This window comes from Caretta caretta, chromosome 1 (assembly GCF_965140235.1).
Source record: "Caretta caretta isolate rCarCar2 chromosome 1, rCarCar1.hap1, whole genome shotgun sequence".
In the NCBI taxonomy this organism is placed as follows: Eukaryota; Metazoa; Chordata; order Testudines; family Cheloniidae; genus Caretta; species Caretta caretta.
The window spans coordinates 206826961-206849251 of record NC_134206.1 but is presented as its reverse complement, the minus strand read 5'-3'; the positions used below and the strand labels follow the sequence as shown (position 1 = coordinate 206849251).

Below are 22291 nucleotides of genomic sequence, written 5' to 3'. Positions count from 1 at the left end.
TTCCCTAGCTATAAAAAGGGGATAATATCACTGCCCTACCTCACAGGGTGTTCTCAGGATGGATAGATTAAAGATTTTGAGGTGCTCAGACCTAGAAGTTGGCAGCCCTAGAAGAACCACAGATATATAGATGGCAGAGTTCCTAGTGCAGAAGTTCAACTGGTGCATAGGAGGCTATTTCCCAGAGGCAGCCCCTGTGGATATCAGTAGCCAGGTAAGAGGCCTAGCCCCTTGTTGGTATATAATAATGCTGTGTGGGAGGCTAGTCTCTATCTGTTGTGTAAACTCCCCTTTCATTAACTGTCACCCCCTCGCTTTGCTTGTTCCCTGGAGAATTGTGAAGATGTCCAGCCCCAATCTGAACATTGTGACACTGCTGGGCAGTGGCTTGACTTACACTAGTGCTTACCTCTTCGGGATTCCAGAGCAGAGTTTGTTTTCTGGAGCCTCAATGGAAATGCTCATTCAGGTGAGTGAAGTGAACCAGGTGGGTTGATTGTGTTCGTGATTTGCCAGGAAAGGTTTTTAATGTACATACCACCCCTGCTGAACTGTGACAGTCTCCCTGTCCTGGCTGCCTTGTGCACTGTGTTGAGCTTGTATTTTCATATATGCAAAGATGCTTCCAGTCTGAATGGACTCTACTGTTAGACTGAGAGCAAACAACTAAACAAGAGAGAACATAAGTAAGGTCTTCAGGAGAGAGCACAGTTTGTGTAGCAGCTGCTCCTGCAGACAGGCAAGAAGACTCCTGCACTTTTAAAGGAGTGGTACAGGGGGTATGTAAAAACTCATAGTAGTTAGTTATCTATATATAGCACAGGGACCACGGGCAGCAAGAGAACGGGCACAATATCTTGGGCACAAATATCACTTGGAAATCTTCATCAAAACTACACTCTGCCTAATTAATTCCTGATTTCTGCCCTGGGTATGGCCCCTACCAGCTAGGGACTCAGCGCAGAGCAAAGGAGGTGAGTGTGTGTGGGGGTGGAGATGGGAGCACTGCAGAGAGAAAGAACATCCAGCTCTCGGAGAAGGCAAACACTGTGGAGAGAGTAAGAGGCAGGGAGGTCGTGTTCAGTCACCTGGATGAAGGTAATTGGAGGTGGTGCCAGCTACAGCTTTATTGGTGCTCAAGTCATGTATGTGTTTCAGTCACTCTTGTGCTGCTTTGGTCTGTTTGCTCCTCTAACAGTTACTCTTGAGGGAATTCTGTGCCACTGAGCATGCAGAATTTACGCAGAAATTAATGTGCGTGCAGAAGTTCCTTCCCCCCGCCCCACACACACACAGAAATGGGCTGTAGAGCTGCTGGCTGCCACTAGGGGCTGCTGGATCTGACCAAGCCCAGCTTGCAAATAGAAGACGCTGCCGGGGTGGGGAGAGCTGGAGGGTTCCCAGCAGCTGCAGTTCTCAGCATGCCCTGAAGGATCAGGCTGTTTCTCCTTCTGGATTCCTGGGCTCTGCGAGTGCAAGTGTTTAGGCTGCAGGGGTGCTTCATGATTGGGCTCTGCGGGGAGGGAGCAGAGAAACAGGAACTAGGTCGACATAGGGGTTTCTTTAACTCTGCTCCTGAAGGAATTTTTGTGTGTGTCTGTGTTGTTACAGACATAACTTGCTGACAGGAATTTTGAAATAAATTACCAAAATAATTGAAACTGGCATGATTATATAGTGTTATTTTGATAAAATGCGCATAATTTTGCAGAATTTTAAAATATTGTGCGCAGAATTTTTAATTTTTTCGGTGCAGAATTCCCCAAGGAGTAAACAGCCTTTGGTTCCTCCACAGACTGGCAGAAAAGGAAGGGATTGCATCCTCATAGTCTGCTCCTGGCTTGTTCTGCCTCAGATACGCATGCTGGGTGGCTGGTAGCTGCTCCTGACAGTGACTCTGGGCACAGCCCCCGCCCCAGGGTGACTAGTGCCACCTCCCAGCCCTGTGGTCCTGTCCAATAACATGAGCTCTTTGGGCAGCAGCTTTGCTATTAAAGTGGTGTCTTTTTTTTTTTTTTTTTAAATTGGGAATTCCTGAGGATGGAAGGCCTCTGCCCACTGTGGTGTCCTGACTGGGAGGCCTTCTGTACTAGGTTTGACTGGAGTTCCTCAGCCCAGAGTTTTCTGTCTCCCAGGCATGGGCTGGCTGGCAGATATGGGGTCCCTATTTACTAGTTTTCCTTCCGTTTCTATGCATGTTTGGAACACCATTTGGCCTGGGAAGGGGGCAGAGCTCCCTTGGGAGCAATGTGGAAGCCCCGCAGGGAAAGTGCTATTTGTACTTGCTGGGTTTCACTGCCTTGTAACAGGGACCTCCAATCCCATCTCTCACTCTTTGCCTCCTGTCTGCAGGTGCGACTCTGCTTGCTGTGTGTTGGAAGCTCCCTGGTCTTTGGGCCCATCCTAGGGAAAAGCTGGCGGCTGTACAAAGTGTTCACACAGCGCGGTCCAGAAAAGAGGGTGGTAAGTTCTCGCAGCACATGCCCTGTGCACTGGAACACAGAGGCTCCTCACCTGTGAGGTGCTGGGGCTCTCCACATGGGCTGCACTGAGAAGCAAAGGGAAATGCTTGACAAAAATCAAGCTCTACAAGGTCCATGAATCATTTGCCGACTGTGGATGAGCTTGAAATGAGAGAGAGTGGGGAATGTGGGGACACACAGGGACCGACAGTGGGATATAGAGCTTCAGGCACTGAGATACCAGCATCACAGGCACAGAGCAAAACCTGGCTAGACCGGGACTCATTCCCCACTGCCTGGGGCAGTCATTTACACCGGTGAAAAGCAGGGATAAAATGCTACCAAATCAGAATAGTGGAAATGACAGGAGCAGCAAGACAGTGGAGAATCAGGCCCGTAGAACAGAGAGGGAGGAGGAGTTTAGATACCTTACTTATCTAGTGCATTTGTTCTCCTGCCAGGTGGGGCATGCCCATCTGGTAGTAATCACTGGTCCCTTTGTGAAATGAGTGGATGGTTTCTTACACTGTCCAAATGTCCTCATCACAAAACCCACCAGCAGGATTGCCATTAGTAGGTCCTCTTCTTGTTAATCACACATCAGTGAGTTCATGGAGACAGAACTCCCTTCTCACTCCTAGAGGGGTCTTCTTCAGTGAAGCATTGAATGAAGGAAGTTTGCCTTGCTGCTACTCATGCTTTCTGCTCATCCTGTGGATAGAGGTTGCCAGTCTCCAGGAGTGTTGGGCTGGCTCCTTTTACCAGCACTAAATTCTCACACAAGTATTTTAAGAAAGAAGAAAATATATCTCTTACAAAACAAAAAATATCTGCAAATCATCTCCTGTTTCATTTACGTGCGAGGGCATGAGTTTTGGATTCAGCAGCTAATGCCACCAGATACTTAGTACCAGCTTTTTCCAGCATGCCCACGGCAGATTTCGGTGTCTTATGAAATTGCCAGTTTCTGCTGCTGGGGAAACCCCAAGCCCGAGCTCAGTTCATGGTAGGTAGAATAAAAATATTTTCAACTGTCCTTTAAGCAAAGACCTCTGGGTGCCCTACCTTCGCTGGCTCGGACTGAAGTTTCTTTATAACAGAATTCTCCAACCAGCCCTATTGCAGGGCATTGCTGATGTATCCTCTGGGGGTGGGAATGTAAATCAAGTGTCTTTTCCAGAGTGCACTCTCTGGAAAAAGATACCAGGAGACCACAATCAACTTCTGAGCCCTGGTCATCTAGTGTCCAGAGCTCAGTCTCTAGGTTGGTGGCCTGGCACTTAGTTTTCAGCACCACTGGGGTGAGGCCCTAAGCTCAAACATCTGGATCTTGTTCCCAAACTTTGTTTTAATGATGATGAATCCAAGCTTCAGAATTTAGATCTGGATTTGGAACAATTCTAATTTTTGGGAGTGTAGAGAAAGAGTCATATCCAGGGATTTGGATCAGCTCCGGAAAGAGAGAAGCCCTTTGTGAGATTTCGTTCTGGATCTGGGTTTGGATCTCCAATCACACCTGTAGTTCTGAGCTGTTTCGACCAGGGTTTTTGTTCAGAGCCATTTCTGGTTTTTCTAGTTATTTTTAATATAAAAACAAGTGAAACAAATGTCAGCAAATATTCCAGACTCCCTTCTCCCGGTGCAGGCACTTCAGGAAGGGCTGGAGCAGACCCTCTTTCTGCAGGGGGAGGATTCTGAACACCTCTGTGCAGCACAGGAGAAAAGGGGGCATGCCGACTGTGAAGAATGTGGGAGTTACCTGTATTGATTTTTACGAATGTTATCTACATATCTGTGTGGACTTGGGGGTTATTTTGCTGCTGTGTAAAGGGGAACGAAGGCGCTAAATCAGTTTGAGCTAACTTTGGACTGCATGTACCAAAGGCTACTGGGTGCACATACAAGGGAGGAGATAATGCCTTTGAAGTTTACAAATTGGGATTTGGCTAGTCCTGCAGCCTGAGGTTAGTCTCCAGCTTGAAGTCCCAGGGGCTTTGAGATGGGGCCTTTCAAACAACAAGATTTGAAGCAGTTAAAAACCTGAGCCTCAGAGGAAAGGAGAGACAGGGGGTCTGTTGGGAGACTGATTGTAATGGTCTCCAGGTGCTGGGGCCCCACGATAAATGGGGGGCCTACCTAAACGTGCAGGTAAGGCCAAGCTGAGGTAAGACAATATGCATATATCCGCTTTTGTTATTTTTAACCTTTTTTCTTTCTGCTTGGGATGTCCCTATGGATAAATAGACCATGCTCTGTTTTGGAACACGCGGTTCTCTGTCACTGTATTTACCAGTTGGTCACTGCTCTGAGAGAGGATTCTAGAGCAGGAGCAACACCAAGTTGGACCTGCTGTACATAATATGGTCGAGAAACAGGAGGCGCTGTCAAAAATGGTCCACTTTAAATCAATGGGGTGAATTGTGGGATTCCACTATGGGGGAAGGGGCAGGTATAGACCTGTCATTTGAAAGAGCCCACAAAGAGACAGCGAGGTCACAGGTTTGCAGCTCATCCCTGAACCATAACACTGACCTTCTGTGAGTTGCAGATTATCAAAGACCTCCAGCTGCTGGTGATGGTGGTGGTGCTGGTGCTGGCGGATGCCATGCTGCTCACAACATGGATTTTCTCTGATCCAGTTCAGTGTTTCCAAAGCTTCACCGCATCCCTGAGGGTAAGAGGACAATAGCAGGAGGCTGAACACTGCACCGTTGTGTCTATGTCATGCTATGATTCAGCCCAGCAGACCTCTGCAGGCATGAAAGATGGAAGGGTTTGTTTTAGAAAAGTTCCTAAGCCGCAAAGTTTGGAGCTGACCTTCCTCAAAGGTCTGAGGTGTTGTAAACTGGGGTTAGGTTTGGACCCTTATGGAGACAGATGCCATTTGCGGAGTTCCAGCCAAACATGCCTGAAGCTGGACAGGAGGATCTGGTTCCAGAGCTTTGATTTGCTACCATTATAAGTTCTAACCAATGCCCTGTCTACTCTGCAGGGAGCATGACCTGGATTCTGCAGCTCTCCAGCATGGAAGACTGGAGAGTCTGTGGCAGGTGCAGAGAAATTTGAAAACTGAGGCTTAATGAGCATGTTGGTAGATGAATACCGAAGCTGGGTATCTTTCTTCCTTGAATTCTCTGCTCTCAATTGCACTTTCCCAGTCGTCAGACAAGCTTTCACTTTTCCACTTTGAAATTTGTGCTTAGACACCCCCTAAACCATATATCCACTTGTCTGTTTGTCCATCCTTATGGGCTGGAGCAGGAGCCTTCATTCCTGTGTTCTGACTGCCTCCCAGGTGACTGACAAGGGCATGACCTGTTCGGTGGGTAGGATGCAGTTCTGCGCGTCTCTCTACTCTGAACTTTGGCTCAGTCTCATTTTAGGGTTTAAGGTATGTAACTTCTCTATTCATCCCCATGTCTCATCTCACCTCACCTCCCTCCAGTCTAGCTGCTGCTGCTAAAATTATCTTCTTCCCCTAATACTCTGGCCATTTTACTTCCTTCCCTGGCTGCCTCTCACCTTCAAATTCAAGGTTCTCATGCTCATCTTGAAGGTTCTTCCCATTCCCATCCAATTCTGCTTCTGTGTTCTCTTCCCCTGTTGCCCACCTCCCCTGCCAAGCCTCCCTCACAAAAGTCCCCTTTGTATCTTTCTCCCAGTCTCATTTTCATGCTTTCTTTCTTCTTTCCAACCTGTATGCTTGGAACCATCTCTCTCTCTCTTTGTTTGCAAAGCAACTTCTCTCACCTCATTCAGACCTCTCCTTAAAACTCACTACCTCCTTGAACCCATAGACTACAATCCAGCACACAGATAAACTGCACATCTAGGGTATGGGACCCTGAGCCTGTGCGGCAGAACTGTATTAATAATAAACATTTAGGTTTTGTCTATATGGGGAAACTTACTAACATAGTCATACCAGTTTAATTATACTGCTGTAGTTATACTGGTTTGACTTCCTGTGTGGCCATTCCTATTGCAGAATAAGAGTGCCACTCAGGTAGTAGGACTGATACATCAATTTTATTACAGTGGTAAATTTCCCTGTGTAGACAAGATTTTAGTTCTTACATAGGACTTTTCCTTTGTAGACCTCAAAGGGTTTTACAAAGATACCATTAACCCCATTTTACGGGTGGGGAAAATGAAGGCATCCAAGGCCCAGATTTAAAAAAAGTATTTAGACATTGCTGAGGTGTTTACAAATTTAGATCAAGGTATCCAGGAGCCTTAGGCTATGTCTAGCCTTAGGCTGCTGCATTGGAAAATGTGCAGTGTAGCTGCTCTTTGTCACCGGGAGAGAGCTCTCCCAGCAACAAAATAAAACCACCCCAAATGAGGGGCAGTAGCTTCATCGCCAGGAGTGTGGCTCCTGCTGACAAAGCGCTGTCCACACCGGCGCTTTTTGTTGTTCAGGGGGGTAGTTTTCTCCTGAGGGACAAAAATTGTAACGACGAAAGTGCAGTGTAGACATAGCCTTAATCTCATATTCAAAAGGGATTTAGGCATTTATGATCCAAAATCCCATTGACAGTCTGATTGGCTTCTATATGCAAGTCCCTTAAGTACACAATATATAAGCAATTACTTGGCTGCTCTCCTTGATATGATATGTGTTGATCATCATCAGCTACTTTGCTCCTGTTCTGTATTAAATTTTCCCCAAATCCAGAGAGATTATCTTTACAGCCGTGGCCTCTATGAACTCTTACTGTTCTTGCTTTTAAAAATAAAATATTTTCTTTCCTGATGCCAACTGCTCATATTTAATAATACCCTGAGCCTGACTCTGGTCTCATTTGCAGGGTTTCACACCCATGTAGCTCCATTGTCTTCCCTGAAATTAAGCCTGATTTACACTAATGTAAGTGAGAACAGAATCAGTCCCTTTGTGTACATATGTCACTCTTTATCTTCAAGGGCATTAACATTCTCAACCCCTTGGGAGGCAGTTCAGTATTCTATCCCCATTTTACAGGCACAGAAACGGATTGACTTGCCCAAGGTTGCACATAGAATCAGTAGCGAAGCCCTTTCTAGAACCCAGGAGTTTTGAATCTGTCCTGTGCTTGTTCCATTAGAGCAACATCCTAGTTTACCACAGGATACCTTAATCTGTCCCCTGGATATTGTTGCCAGGACAGATACATAGTTTTAAATGAGACATTGATTGCTGCCTATTCTGGCTCAGGGGATTAGAAATTGGCTATAGAGCTTTTCACCTTTTTGTCACGAGTTCTCAGGTGGCTAGTGGCAGAAACCTGTGATAGTGCGATGTCTGCTTGACGGTGTGTATGAAATGAATTTGAGTCTCGGTCCAGTTCCTAGTGAGACGGACATCAACATCAGAGAAGCACCACCAGAACTGAACTAGCTGGCAGTCCCAGCAGAGAGGCCACCAGGAGTCATGGTCTGTGGCAGGGGTTCTCAAACTGGGAGTCGGGACTCCTCAGGAGGTTGCGAGGCTATTACATGGGGGGTCGTGAGCTGTCAGCCTCCACCCCAAACCCCGCTTTGCCTCCAGCATTCATAATGGTGTTAAATATATAAGAAAGTGTTTTTAATTTAGAAGGGGGGTCACTCTCAGAGGCGTGCTGTGTGAAAGGGGTCACCAGTACAAAAGTTTGAGAACCCCTGGCCTACGGAAGCTGAACTCACCTTCTTGCCCATAAAGATGGACTCTCCAGGCTGATGAGCATCCAGCCTCCCTGCAGGCTGATGCTTATTACAAGGCATTGCGAGGAGGTAGTTTGCACTGTCACTATCCCTGTTCTGTGGACAGAGTGCCAATCAACTGCATGCAGGGGTGGCAGATTTGTGTAATTTTTGGTGGCGCCCAGAACGGATCCAAGTCCTGCCCCCCTCCCTCTCCCTCCCCCCCCGACACCTGCCTTGTAAGCTAATATATATTTTTAAAAATAATGTAAAAATGTGAGGGCTTTTGGGTCAATCTAATTCTGGGCTCCCCCCTCATAATTCTACTAACACCCCCCCGCAACCCAACCCTCTGCTCAAGCCCCTCCCACACCCCTCCCTCATCTTGACCTGCAGCACCCCCTGTTATTCCAGTCTTGCCCCGTCTCCATCCAGCTCTGCCTATACACCTCAATTCTGACCTGCAGCAACATGCTGAGTATTTGCTGCTGAGCTACCATATCAAACTGAATTTCTGCATTATAGATCAAAGAGGGTTAATTAGAATTGCACTGAATGTATCTGAGCTTCATTGGCTCAGTATGGGTTGGGGGAAAGACTGTGACATACAGTAATTTTCCACACTTTGGAAATCTGTAAAACCTCTTCTCCTAAACCAAACCCCTTATCCCTATTTTCTGATTCCAGAGCATCCTGTTGATATATGGGACATACCTGGCTGGTCTGACAGATCATGTCAGCGCTCCACCAGTGAATCAGTCCTTGATCCTCATTGTTGGAGTCAACCTCATTTTCCTTGCTGCTGGGACAGTTTTTTTAGTTAACTGGTTTTTCTACACTTGGCACAACCTGGTCTTTGGTTTTACATCTGGAGGCATCTTCATCTGTACAACCACAATCAATTGCTTCATCTTTGTTCCACAGGTATGAAACAAACTGTGTTCTAAAGGCCTGGCCTGAAAGGTCTCCTCAGATATGAGGACACGTAGATAATGTGTTCTGAAATGCTCATGCTTTTTCTTCTGGGATAGCAGAACAATACAAATACACAAAGCCTGGGAGGAAGCACCAGCTGGCTCAGAGGCTAGAGTTGTGATATGGAGCCTTTCATCTTTAACTGCTGGTCATCAAGTCCAATTCAACCAAGGTGGTAGCAACTAAAAAATCATTCCCAGTCTGTTTGCTGCTCAGTGGCTTGTGTGAAATGAGTTTTGGGGCCTCTGGTTTTAAGCATTTATATTACACTCATTTATACCAGAGTCCTTGGGCTTGGTTCCTTCTTGACTGAAAGCTGAGAATCTGGAAGAGACAGTGGTGGTTTGGGAAAGGAGGTGGCATGCTGTACTGCTGCTTCCTTCCAAATCTGAGCCCTGCAAACAATGCAGGAATCCCTCCCTTACAGGACATACCAGACTGGAATGTGTTTGCCCAGCACTCCAGAAGGGGCTAGGGGAGGAAGTTGGGGTTTATCCCCGTCCTTACGTTCCTGGGGATCTGTGGTATCTGCAGAGCGCACAGGTCCTCAGGTCTGCAATTATTTTTCAGCAAATGAAACCTTGTACTTCAGTTTTTTGAATACTATTTCAATTAAATGTTGATAAATATTGACTAAAATATCACCCCCAAAAAGTGACAGTGCTTTCTCCTGTTTGGACCAATGTGGCTCAGAAGCTGAAGAACTGAGCCAGCCCTGGTGGGGTTTGAAGCTCTGGTTCCAGGGAGTTTGGACTACCACAGTAACCACATGGCCTCCAAGCATGAATCCACAAGGCCACTTTCCTTCCAATTCCTCCTGCCACTCCCTCAAAATATCCAGGGTAACTCACACCACCATCTACTTAATCCCTGAGTCCACAGCAGCTCTGCCCCTCTGGTCAACCCCCAAGAATCTAGTAGCTATGTGTCTCCTCCCACTCCCTAATGGTGCCTCCTTTCCCCCATGTTCCTGGTGCTCTGACCCCTCTTCCACTTCCCAGAGTGCCCTGGTGTCTCTGCTAGACCCCTCCTCTCCCACTTCCCTCTCTGTGGCTCTGCCCCTTATTTATGGGGTTTGGTAAAAGAAGTGGCCACTCCCATCTGCTTCTCCCCTGGGTAGGTGACCACCTCCCCACATACTGCTCCCATAGTTAAGCCAGGGTGCTCTAGGAGCCACCAGAGGAGTTTGTGGAGGGGGAAAGGAGCAAGCAGATGGGCGAGTGGCTTCAAAGGAGACACTAGCTGTTTTTCTAGCTCTCTGGTAGCCGTGGGCTCTTCCTGACATGGGAGGGGTGAATTTGCCAGTTTTCCCCACCCTACTAGTCCTCTGCTCTCCCCTCCCCTGCCCCGACAAGCAGTGATGGGAGGGGCAGCCCTTGGAGCCACCCCCAGACTTGTGACTACCAACTGCCACTGGATTTGGTCAATATGGTACCCCTGCAGGGAATACTGGTGTTTCAGAGGTCATGCTTCGAGGCCCTCCTATGAAAGACTGACCTCAGCACTATACATGGTTGCAAAGGGTCCATCAATGGGCTGCTGTGCCCATGTTCTTGGACCACGGGATTGGTTACTGCTGGTGAATCTAATCTGTTCTGCTGAGGTTCTTATACCACACCCATGACCATAGTACTGAGCACCTTACAACCTCTATTCCGTCTCTCTTGTCCTTCTCTCTCTCTCTGCCATAGTGTTCCTCTTCCAGAGAAGCAGGGCAGTGAGCGAGCCTGCATGCTGCAATGCAGACAGGCAGCCTCTGATGCTTCCTGGGCTGACAGTAGGTTTTGCTGTCCCCTGGGATGTCTGCTTTTCTCCACACAAATAGTAAAGCACAGCTCTCCAGTATGGGAGGGGGAGGAGCAGGAGCTATTTTAAGAAAAGCTATTGACAGGGCTGTGTTCATTGCTTCCTGTGTATTTCAGGAGGAATCTGGTGTGCTAGGCCACAGTCTGTCTGTGTTAATGGATACAATCCCCAGGTTGCTATAATAAGAGGGAAAAGAAGAAATGGATGGTGGTTGGTTTCTATATTGGTTAAGGAGTTGAGGGCTCAAGGGAATGAGCCAGGGGAGGGAGGAACAGAGATAAACCTTAAACCAGGCCCCGGAAAGAGTGGGTCTGTGCAAGTGCATTTGCCAGCACCCCTCAATCTTGACTGGCAGCCCCCCTGCTACTCCATCTGTGAGACTCACACAGCTCCATCAAAACATCTCAATCCTAACCTACAGCACCTCCTGCTCTTTCTGCCCACCCACAACTCGTTCCTGCTCTGCATGATGATTGCTCCCATCTGGTACTTGCACCACTCCCCAAGCCCAGTTCTGTCCTCAGTGAAATATGGAAGCTACAGAGAGGAGCGACAATACCCTTCTGTTCTGTTCAGCCAGATGGTGAGGCACTTTGGCTACCTTACTTTGTGTTCCCCACCTTGAGGCTCTTCTGCCTCAAACACTAAAATCTGCTACTCCCTAAAGAATCCACCCAGATAGTGCTTTGCCCTCCTCTAGCGCCTTCACTCCTGAGCTTCATCAACATGAATTAAAGTTCACAATCCCCTGGGAGGTTGGGGAGGTCTGTGAGCCCCATTCTACAGATGGGGAAATGGAAGCACAGTGAGCGGCAGCAAGTTTGCCTGACCCCACACAGCAAATTCATGTCAGAGCCAGAATATAACCTGGAACTTTTGATTTTCAGTTTCCATCTTCTACCACTAGATGACAGTTCTCCCTATAAAATCACCTGAGTGAACCCTGCCTTCGCTCCTCTCTCTTCCTTCCCCAGATTGGGTAATCTGTCTCCCTGGGCTGTCAGTTCAGTATGGTGCATGCTGCATCGTTACCTTCCACCTGCTCTGATGAGGACACTGGTGGTCAAATGATGAGAAAGAACAGGAGCAGGAGGAGAATATGTTGCTGTGAACGCAATTGATCAAGACAGTGGAGAGGGGACCTGATCATTTGAGCAAGATTCGTGGGACAGGGGAAAAATCTAACTAAAGGGGACACAGAGCCTGTCTCTTGTAGGGTGTCTCTTTTAATCTGGATTAGGTTAGTAGTGCCAAAGGTCATTTTATGAGAAATTCCTTAGTGGACAACAGACCACATCGCAAAAGACACCATCACAACTGATGCTTGCAGTCTCAAAGGGGAAAGCACTGAATGGACCACCGAGTTCCCCTTTCACTCCTAGGGAGGGTACCTTTTGTTTAGGGCTGAGGCACATGGGTATGGGTGGAATAGGGGAAAGTTGACCTGCTATCGCTGCCTGGGTAGTTCATGTTCTCTGGTTAAAGGCAGTCACTCTCCAGGGCTGTTGATCCAATGCCTTTCACCAGCACTATATGCATGTAAAAATATTTTTTTTAAAGTTAGTGCAATTTTAAAAGAATATCTGTTTAAGATTCCATATCATAACAGAAGTACATAAAATAACGAAGTGCAGAGAGAGGGTAAATCAGGTGCTCCTTTTTACTCTCATAATACAGGATTAATACAACCCATTTAAAGAAAAAGCCCATTGAATGATTAACCCATGGAACTCACTGCTACTAGTTATCACTGAGGCCAAGAACTTAGCAGAATTTTAAAAGGATGGGCATTTAAGTTGATAATGAAAACATCCACAGTTGCTGTCTGCGATATGTATAAATCCTCATCCTTCAAGGCAAAAGCCAACTGCTGACAAGGGTTAGGCAGAAACTTTTGCAATAAGCAAATTATTGCATAATTGTCCATTACAAGGTTTCTTTCACCTTTCTGTGAAATCCTTGGTACTTGCCATTGTTGGAGACAAGATAGTGGACTGGATGGACTAGGGGTGGCACTTCTTATGTTCCTTTCAGTAGCAGAATTCACGTGCAAACTGAAGCATAACAAGTAATTACATTTTATACCCAAATATTTGTGAATAATTCCCATCTTTATTTCTTCCTGACTTTGTGAGGTCAGGTCAGGTGCCTGTTTCTTCTTCAGGAACTAATGTCCTCAATAACTTTGTCTAGGGACGGCTGGAAGTTGCTCTGTGATAGACCAGCTGTGTCAGGAATCAGTTGCTGCAGTGGAATTGGCTTGATTAGCTAGACTGTAAGCTCTTTGAAACAGGGAGCAGCTCCTCTCTGTAAAGTGCCTAGCATTCTATTGGTGCTCTTCAAATAATAATCTCTTTTCAAGTAGTGAAGGAGGAGCAGATTTCCAGCTATTGAGGTGCACCATGCAATTTATCGTAGAGTTCCTGCATGCACAGTTGTTCTGTTGCTTATCTGAGAGCTTGAGCTTTTTATCTAGCTCAGGCTTTGTAATTCACCTTTTGTTTCATTGGCTTGATTTTCCTAATACTTTTGCTCTTCCGTCGTTCATCTGAAATAGATGAACAGCTGGAGCCTGGATGCACTAGGTTTTCATTCTGACACCAGTGAAAAAAAGCAGATATCGAGTGGTATTGGTTTTCAACATGTCATTCATGATTCAAGATTAAGAAAGTGTGTGAGAGACATTGTCTTTGTCTCTTTCTGACTCAGTGGGGCCCTGGTTTACAACACTGTTAAAGACTGTAGCACAGGCAGGATCTAACTGTGTCTACACAAGCAGCCAAAACCAAAGGCAATGCAAAGCTTTATTTCAGACATGTGGCTGTGGGTAGGTCCAATCTACACTACATCTTTGCACTGTGGTGTTACTGTTATCTCTGGCAGGCTACACAGGGGTGGGGGTTAGGGGAGGATCAAGGCGCGCGTGTGTGAATTTACCCCTTTGTCTCTGTCTCTGTGCATGTCTGTGTCACGCCCTCTCTTTGTCTCTCCCTGCTCTTTGTGTGTGTGTGTGCGTGTCTCTCTCTGCATCTGTCTGTCTGTCTCTCTGTGTGTATATATATTTCATGTGTATATAATGGGTGCCTACACTCAACAGCTTCGGCAGTGGAAAGCCTTTGAGGAAGAACAGCACCAAACCATCAGCCACATGGCAAAATATTTTACCAGCCCCAGCAAGAGCTTCCTCTCCATGTACAGTGAAGAGCAGATCTGCCAGCTGATAGGGGAGAAGAACTCCATGCAACGGCTGCTTACTGAGGTAATCTGCACTCACAGGCAGCTCATGCTAGTGGAAAGAGCAGTCCCAGCCATTGATCTCCCTCTGGCTCAGTGGCCAGCAGCTGTTGTCCTCCCTCTGCTGTACTCTCTCCCCGCCTCCTCCTTTGTCTGCTGAAGGATTTGTAGGGTAGAATACCCTCTGTCACAAACTGATCAAAATGGAGATTTCCCATTGCATCAGCTTCCCTCAAGAAATAATACATGGAAAGGAATTTTTTTAAAATAATTTTACATCTTTTTCCCAGATTCTCAAACTTGATGCATAAATTAGGGCAACTGGCAGAAAACTGGCCTGATTTTTTGGAGCTCACACAAAGATCTAATTTAGAGGGGATGCGTCCTATCCCAAAAGGTCTCCAGCTCCCACTCCCTTTCAGCTTTCTCCAAATTATACAGCCAGAAGTGCTTTGGCTGTTAGAACAACATTATGTTCCAGTGTAATTGGTGCAAATGTTTCTATATGCAGCCTCCAAAATACTCACATATGCAAATGTTCAAGGACATGTTGAAGTGCAGCTAGGAAAGGAACGGGTTGCACATGCTTCACGTTTCATTTTAAAGGTCTGTCATTCTGCTATTTCAAACTATAATTATTTAAATTCTAGAAGCTAATGGGGTGGAACTGTGCAGGGCTGGAATTCTAGAAGCTAGAGGAGATGGTTCTATATGGGACTTTGAATGATTGCATCTGGATTCTCCGATCTGTACAAAAAAGTGCCATTTCTGTACTGCAGTGTAATGGTTTGCTTCCCAGTAAGTAGGCCCCAATGGAGCAATTTTTTCCTGCTGCATTTTCTTAATGTCCCACTTTTTTGTCTCTAGGACATTTATCTATTCTAAATAGACAGCTCAAAGACCAGGTCTAGACTCACAAATTAAGTTGCCCCAGCTACATTGCTCGGGGGTGTGAAAAATCCACACCCTGAGTGCTGTAGTTAAGTCAGCCTAACCCCCGGTGTAGTCAGCGCGAGGCAGGAGAGCTGGAACAGTTTTTATAGTAGGGGCGCTTAGAGCCCTTGAACCAAACTAAACGCTGGATATGATGGAAACCACTTCAAGCCCGGCACCCCCAGCACCTCTAGTTCCCACACCTGCAGTCGGTCAACGGAAGAATTCTTCTGTTGACCTAGCTATCGCCTCTCAAGGAGGCGGATTATGTAGGCCGATGGGAGAACCTCTCCCGTCACTGTAGTTATTGTCTACACTGCAATTGTGCTGCTGGGGTAGCGTTTGAAGAGTAATCAAGCCCAAAGACTGCCACTCTAGCATTTCCTCTGAAAAACAGACTGACTTCCTGACCTGTTTGCCTTTAAATCCACAACCTTAATGAAGTATTAGCATTGTGTTCTGCACCAAAGTTGATGTATGTATTTATTTGTGATTTGTTACAGAAAAATGCTGTGATCGAAAGCCTCCAGGAGCAAGTGAACAATGCTAAGGAGAAGCTGACGAGGCTGATGTCTGCAGAGTGCAGCTATGATTCGATGGACCTCGCTGTTCCTTCCACATCCTTTTCCATCTTGCCTCAGAACACAGATAGCCATGTTGAGTCCAGTGGTTGTGCCATGGAAGCTGAAGGGCTGCATGGAGACTATTTTCCCCCTGGTCAAGAGCAGAACCCTTGGTACTGTCCCAGTCTCCCAGATACACAGTGCAATCCAGTGTCTGTTGGCAAACAAGATTGTGTTGGTATCATCCAGAACCTTAAACATATAAAGCACCAAAACACTCCACCAGAAGATCTTAGTTGCTATGAGACACTGCTTTGTAACACTATGGACATCTCCGAATACGGCTCTAAGGATGTCCAAGAGCAATGGAGGCCTCCAAACAACAAGAAATATATCGACAGTCCACCAATACCATTGAGTCAGAATCTCTCAGCAGTTGATGGGAGAGCAGAGCAACCAAAGAGCTCAGCAGCATTTGAGGAGCAGCCCTCAAAGGTCAGTGAAAAGTTGCAGGAAATCTTACAAGAGCTGAGCATTGGCGGCATAGTTAGTGCCCAGGCGTCATCCAGGGGGCCTAGGCAACCCAGCCACAATGCAGAACATGAAAAGAGTGCAGCCTGGAGACCCTGGGAGAGTCACACAGGTGTCTGCACTTACCTTAGTCCTTACAGGACAAGACGGCGAAGAAGAAGAATCCCAGTCCATCCACCTTCCACCTACTTTCCTGCGTCTATGACCCCACAAGCGTGGTGTCTCCCGAACAAGGCAGTCAGCAGGACACAGAGTGGACAGAGCACTTGGAGCCGTGACAGATTAACACAAACATCTCCGGATAAAGCAAGTGACACCAGTGATGGAAGGTTCCTCTATCAGCCATCACCCTCCTCATCAGTCATCGACAAAATGTGCAACTTCCAGCTGAAGCACAGGAAGAACTGGCCTGAAGAACAAAGCCGTGAAGGGAATGGCCGAGTTTCAAACAAACACCAAGGCTCTGCCCAAGTGAAGAACCACAATGCTCTGTTGTATCCCCCCAGTCTCCTCAGCCTCCAGCAGCAGCAGGGGGCTGCTGGGAGGCACCTGGAACAACCCCTTGTGCCCTCCCTGTGCCTTTATCCAGACTCTGACTCCAGTAGCAGCTCGGAGGAGATGTTCAGCTGCTGCCATAAGCCTCACTGTGAAATCTGCTTCCACAGCCCTGGTGACTCCAGTGACAGCTGCACCACTGACACAGACCCAGAGCCTAGCGGGTCCCTAGCCCACTGGGCAAAGCTTTATGGCAGGCCTCAGCCCATCGTGAACTTCAAAGATGATCTGAAACCCACATTGGTGTAAATGTAAATGAAGACGTCCTATTCCAGAGGCATCCCCCCAGACAAGTTGCGTTTTAAACAGTATGGAAGGAACGTACCATCTGAGGGAAGTGTGACGCTCAGAGGACTGGGAATGGGATATAAAGGCCCAGATTCACAAAGCTGCTTAAGTGCTTAATTCCCAGTGAAATTAATGGGAGTTAGGTGCCCAAGTACCTTTGTGAATCTGGGCCAAAGTTTTTACCTGTCTAGGATGCTAATTGAGATCCAATCTAGGTCAGGAGTGACTGACAATCACAACCACCTGATAGCCGGTTAGTGGTATTATTGAAATAAGTTGGTGGTTTTAATCCAGTTGCTATGGAGAGGTGCCCACAGCACATACAAACTCATCACACTAATTGGTCTTCTTGTCAGCACTCTGAGCAGGGAGGTCAAGGATTGAATTGAGCAGGCTGACTGGACTACCCTCTCATCCTAGAAGGCTGCGTCTGGGTAGGAGGTGATTTGCACACATCAGGAGCAGTGTATGGGGAAGACTTGAATAGCTCTGACCCATGCTCTCCCTGCTCTGTACAGCGCACAGCCAAACAGAGACTTTCTGTCCCCTGGAGCTGTCAATCTTGAACCTTTCACCAACATTGCATTCAATTAGAATTTGTAAAAAAAGAAATTTGGAATTATTTTCACCTTGGCATTCAGCCTTAATGAGCTAGTCTCTCAACACAGCAAGAATCTGGGGGTGGCAGAAAACACTAGACTTCCTATTTCTGTTTTGTGGTCTCTGAGCAAACTAATGAAATCCAGGGCTGACTTCTCCAGATCTGACTTTGCATTTCACTCAGTTTAAATATATGGCAGCAGGTAGATACTGAGCAGAGTTGAAGAGGGAAAGCTGAAAAAGCTTGACAGCACTGCAGACAATTTTTTAAAATTGGGTTTGTGGCCTTTTGTGCTTCTTTATGGTGGACACAATAGGTGAGAAAGGTTTGGAGTTTCTTCGTATTTTCTGTTCATTTTTACCTTAGATATATAAGGAATATCAAATCTGGTATCCCTGCTTTTGGTGGAAAACCTCTCGGGGGAGACAACCTCAGATATTTCTTGCGATCTGCCACATCTTTATATAAGAGGAGAGGGGTGCTGAAATTTTGGTTGAATGGAGGTCTGTGTTAGACAGGCATTAACAAAGATCAAACCGTTTTAAACAATGTCAGTAAAAATCCACTTTCAATTACTCGCTGGCAATGCCAGAATTCTGCTAGTGCTCTAGCCCAGGGGTTCTCAACCTTCTTCTTTCTGAAGCCCCCCAGGGTACGATAAAAACTCTGTGGCCCACGTGTGCCACCATAACTGGTTTTCTGTGTGTAAAAGCCAGGGCCGGCATTAGGGGGTAGCAACCAGGGAAACTGCCTGGGGCCCCATGAAGCTACATTACTCAGGCTTCGGCTTCAGCCCCAGGTGACGGGGCTCAGGGCCCTGAGCTTCAGCCCCATGAGGTCGGGCTTCGGCATTTTACCCTGGACCCCAGCTGGCCCCAGTCTAATGTCTTTCTACCCTGGGCTAATGCTGGCCCTGCTTGGTGGCCCACTTCAAACCTGCTCGCAGCCTCCCAGGGGGCCCCAGCCCCCTGGCTGAGAACCACTGCTCTAGCCCACATAGAATTTTCTAGGCTTGACAAGGCCTGGACTTCTAAGGTAAAAACAATCAAAAATGTATCTTTTGAATATCCCACCTTTCAGCCCTGCTTTGTCCATAATAAAGACACAAACAAGGACACCATCCCAATTTTGGTTTCCTTCACTTGTCACCTCTAACATTTGAAGAGAACCAGTTTCCCTCTAGCTGTATTCATTCCCAAGCTGCTGTTTCCGTAGCTGTCTAAGCAAGTGTTTGGGGCCGCCCAGTGTGACAGTTCTGTTGCTGATGAAATGCATTGAATAGGTGGAACCTACTGACACAAAGTAATCATGCAGCGTGGGCCACATGTACAGGTGCACAAGGTGGGGAAGGAGCAAAAGACTTCTCTCAATGCACCCCAGCACTGGGACTAGCCACCAGCTCCCCCTGGCATACAAGGCACCCTAAGGAGGTTGTGGGACACAGGAGCGTGGTTTAGAAAAAGATATAGCGCTATGCACTCTCCCCCTGTTTGCTTGGGAGCTCCAGCAGGCATTAATGCACAGGGCCTGGCAGTGCTTCCACCGTGGAGTGATGCAGAGTTCATTCAAATCTGTGGACAAGCCCCAGCTGAGCTCTGCATGGTGAACCATACCTCTTGGACTGAGGGGAAGATGCTGGAGCCTGGTGTGAATGAATGGAGCATAGAATAGAATTTTGCTGATGTTTTATTTATAGCCATTATTTTTGTGACAGGCTGCTTGGAGCTCAGCTCGCCCAGCTGGAAGTCACTCTAGCTCTGTCTCTTGTAGAGCTGGGATGCCCTACGGGACACGTGCAGCCTGCAGAGACCTAAGCAGTGGCCTCTGGCTGAGCTTTCCCTGCAAGTGCAGACAGTGCACACATCTGAAGGACTCAAACATACAATGGCGGTTCCTCAGTTGCGGCGGGTGCTGCTACAAGGCTCAGCAGATCTTAGGGGATGCTCATGGAGATGCAAATCAGGGGGAGCCCACAGAGCTCGGGGCAAATGGCCAGGGAGTTCCTTAGTGTTGTAAAGTTGGGTCACCTCTGAGGCACTGTCAGGTCTGTGAGCGTCTTGTGGGTATTTTACACCAGGCAAGACAGGGAACGTTATTGGCATAGAGCAAACAGTCCCTAGCCTTAGGCAGCTGAGACTGGAAAAAGTAGCCGTAGTTCTGAGCTCTGACGATGAGAGGCTACTGCTGCCCTGCCTTCCCTCCCAGCTTTCCATCCCTTTGCTGGGTGGCTCCACACAGGAGGGGGAGCTAGAGTGGGCAGGCAGCAGTGAATGCTTTCCACCCCCACCTCAGTGGAGCAAGGGTGTGATTTGCTGAGAGACTGAACTGTACTGCCTAGCCCCAGTCACCTGACCAAGGTCAGGGTTACAGAAGGTCAATAGCCCTGTCATGTGGGAGAGGGTTGGTGTCTAGGATGCTGCCCTGTGCAGTGGACAAGGCTGGCTGCAAGAGAAAAGGAGGAGGTATAAAGCCTTTTATTATTATGGGGTCTGTGTGCTGGGCATTGTACAAACACATAGAAAAAAGGTTTCAGAGTAACAGCCGTGTTAGTCTGTATTCGCAAAAAGAAAAGGAGTACTTGTGGCACCTTAGAGACTAACCAATTTATTTGAGCATAAGCTATGCTCAAATAAATTGGTTAGTCTCTAAGGTGCCACAAGTACTCCTTTTCTTTTTACATAGAAAAAAATAGTCCCTGCTCCAAAGAGCCTGCAATCTACGACTGTCCTCCTAGGAAGGATATATCTCCTTGCTGTACTCTGAGCCAACAGCAAAGAATGTGACCCTTATCACATGGAACTCAAAAGGCAGGGTAAGTGCCTGCTCCCAGCTAGTGGACAGGTGATCTCTGTGTTAATTGCTCCTGTTGCTGAGCGCACAGTCCATTGCATTCACTGTATTTCAGGTGTGTGTGTGAGAGAGAGATTGTGATTTCTGGTTTCTCGTTTACTTGAATATCTACCAAGCAACCCCTGGCAATCCCTTATTCTTCATGCCAGGGTTCTGTAACTCTTTCACAGTGTGAAGAACATTTTAATAGAGAGCTTGTCACTTCACACCCCTGTGGCAACTACAACATTTGCTTACACTGAAAAATAACATTAAGAAAGTATTTCATGGAGGTTAAGCGTCTTGTAATGCAATTTAACAGCTGGAAAAGAGAAGAGCCAGCTCTCTGTGGTCCACCAGCAAGTGTTCTGCAGCCACCAGTGGTTCACAGACCACAGTGTGGGAACTTGTGCTCCATGCGGTCTCTTAGGTGTGGCTACCATTTTGCATGCGTCAGATATTGCGCTGTCTGTGGGGTTGGGAACAAGCTGGGAAGAGGACTCCCATTAAGAGGGTATCTCACTCATTTATTTTGTCCAATTAACTTGATTTGTACTTTACCTTTGGTTGATTTGTACTTTCTATGGTTTCTGTTTCTCTTAACTTGTTCAAAACATTGTTTAAAATGAAAGATGTTTTTACCACAGTCTCTTGCAGTGACTTTTGTGTCTCTTACTTCCCTGAGCAGCTGTAGACCCCTGGAAGATAAAAACCATACTACTACTAGTAGCAAAGGAATGTTCCCGTGTAGCTCAAGTAGACAGGACTTGTGTCTTAGGAGCAGGAAAGTCCTGGGTTCAGTGCCCATTCCTGCAGCTAGGAGCATAGGTGGGAGTCTAAACCCAGGACTGCGTGTCATCCCCGATGCTGGAAAAGTCACTTCGACTTGCAATGCCTCAAGTTTCTCGTTCTGTAAAATGGGAATAATTCTGACCTTCTTGGGGGTGAGGTCTTGGGAGGAGAGATTCACTGGTGTCTGTATGGTGCTTTATTCTGTTTAATGATTTAAACATTTATGTTTGTGATTTATTAATTTTATTTAATTATGATTTAGCTGGTGACTAAGGATATGGGCAGACAGTTCTCCCTTCTCTGTATTCTCCATTATATGCCCCTCCATGGAGAATGAATCGCTTCTCTATAGTCCCCATTACACTTTGCATGGCCCAGCTGGATCCAGAGTTCCTGCCCCTTTCCCAGAGTGCTCTGTCAGGTGGTAACAAGCCCATATCCATTCCAGCATTGCACTATCCAGCCCAACCAGGCAATCCTGTGCAGTAAGGCAGTTATTACATTTGAGATGTTTGAGATGGATGAGCTGTTTAGGGCAGTCAACTCCCCTGTGTTTCTGCTGGAAAGGGTTTTCCAGAGGAGCCTGATAACAACAGTTCCCCCTCGGCTATCACTTGTGGACAAGAGGAAAAAACGAACTTCAAAAGATAGAAGGGAGACAGAGCAGCACTCTGCAGTGCTCCCCAGAGCAAGCTCATTAGGGTACAGGAGCTCCGCACTGGTTCTGCACATATAGAGCATGTTATTAACAATAACTAGCATGTACGCAGCTCTCTGCATGTTCATAGCTCGTTGCAAGCAGATGGTCATCTTATTATCACCCAGTGGTAGATCAGTAGCTCTATCTCTCTAAAATAATGGGGAAACTGAAGCACTGAGTAAAGTGACTTGTCCAAGACCAAACAGTTAATCAGTAGCAGAGTTGGGGATAAAATCCAGGAGCCCTGGCTACCTTGAAATCCCGCATTTTGGAAGTAAATTCCTGACATCCAACATCTGCCACTATTACAAGACACAAGACTAGTCCCCAGGTGAACTCAGAGTCATCATCCTCCCTTCTA

The 22291-nt window shown here is 47.0% G+C and overlaps 1 protein-coding gene across 8 annotated transcripts in view; it reads left to right on the top strand.

The window, feature by feature from the left end:
- The window catches only part of GPR156 (G protein-coupled receptor 156), a 78216-nt gene extending 57132 nt beyond the window's left edge, over positions 1-21084 (top strand). For 7 of the 8 annotated variants that reach the window (XM_048818935.2, XM_048818932.2, XM_075119093.1 and 4 more), the window contains 7 exons: positions 334-469; positions 2353-2463; positions 5011-5136; positions 5758-5853; positions 8811-9047; positions 14002-14163; positions 15575-21084. In XM_048818935.2, the coding sequence (XP_048674892.2) occupies positions 334-469; positions 2353-2463; positions 5011-5136; positions 5758-5853; positions 8811-9047; positions 14002-14163; positions 15575-16969 (2263 nt within the window). In that variant the 3' untranslated portion in view covers positions 16970-21084. The remainder of the gene's footprint in view (positions 1-333; positions 470-2352; positions 2464-5010; positions 5137-5757; positions 5854-8810; positions 9048-14001; positions 14164-15574) is intronic. The other variant, XM_048818944.2, reaches the window with a different exon arrangement.
- The last annotated feature ends 1207 nt before the right edge of the window (positions 21085-22291 follow it).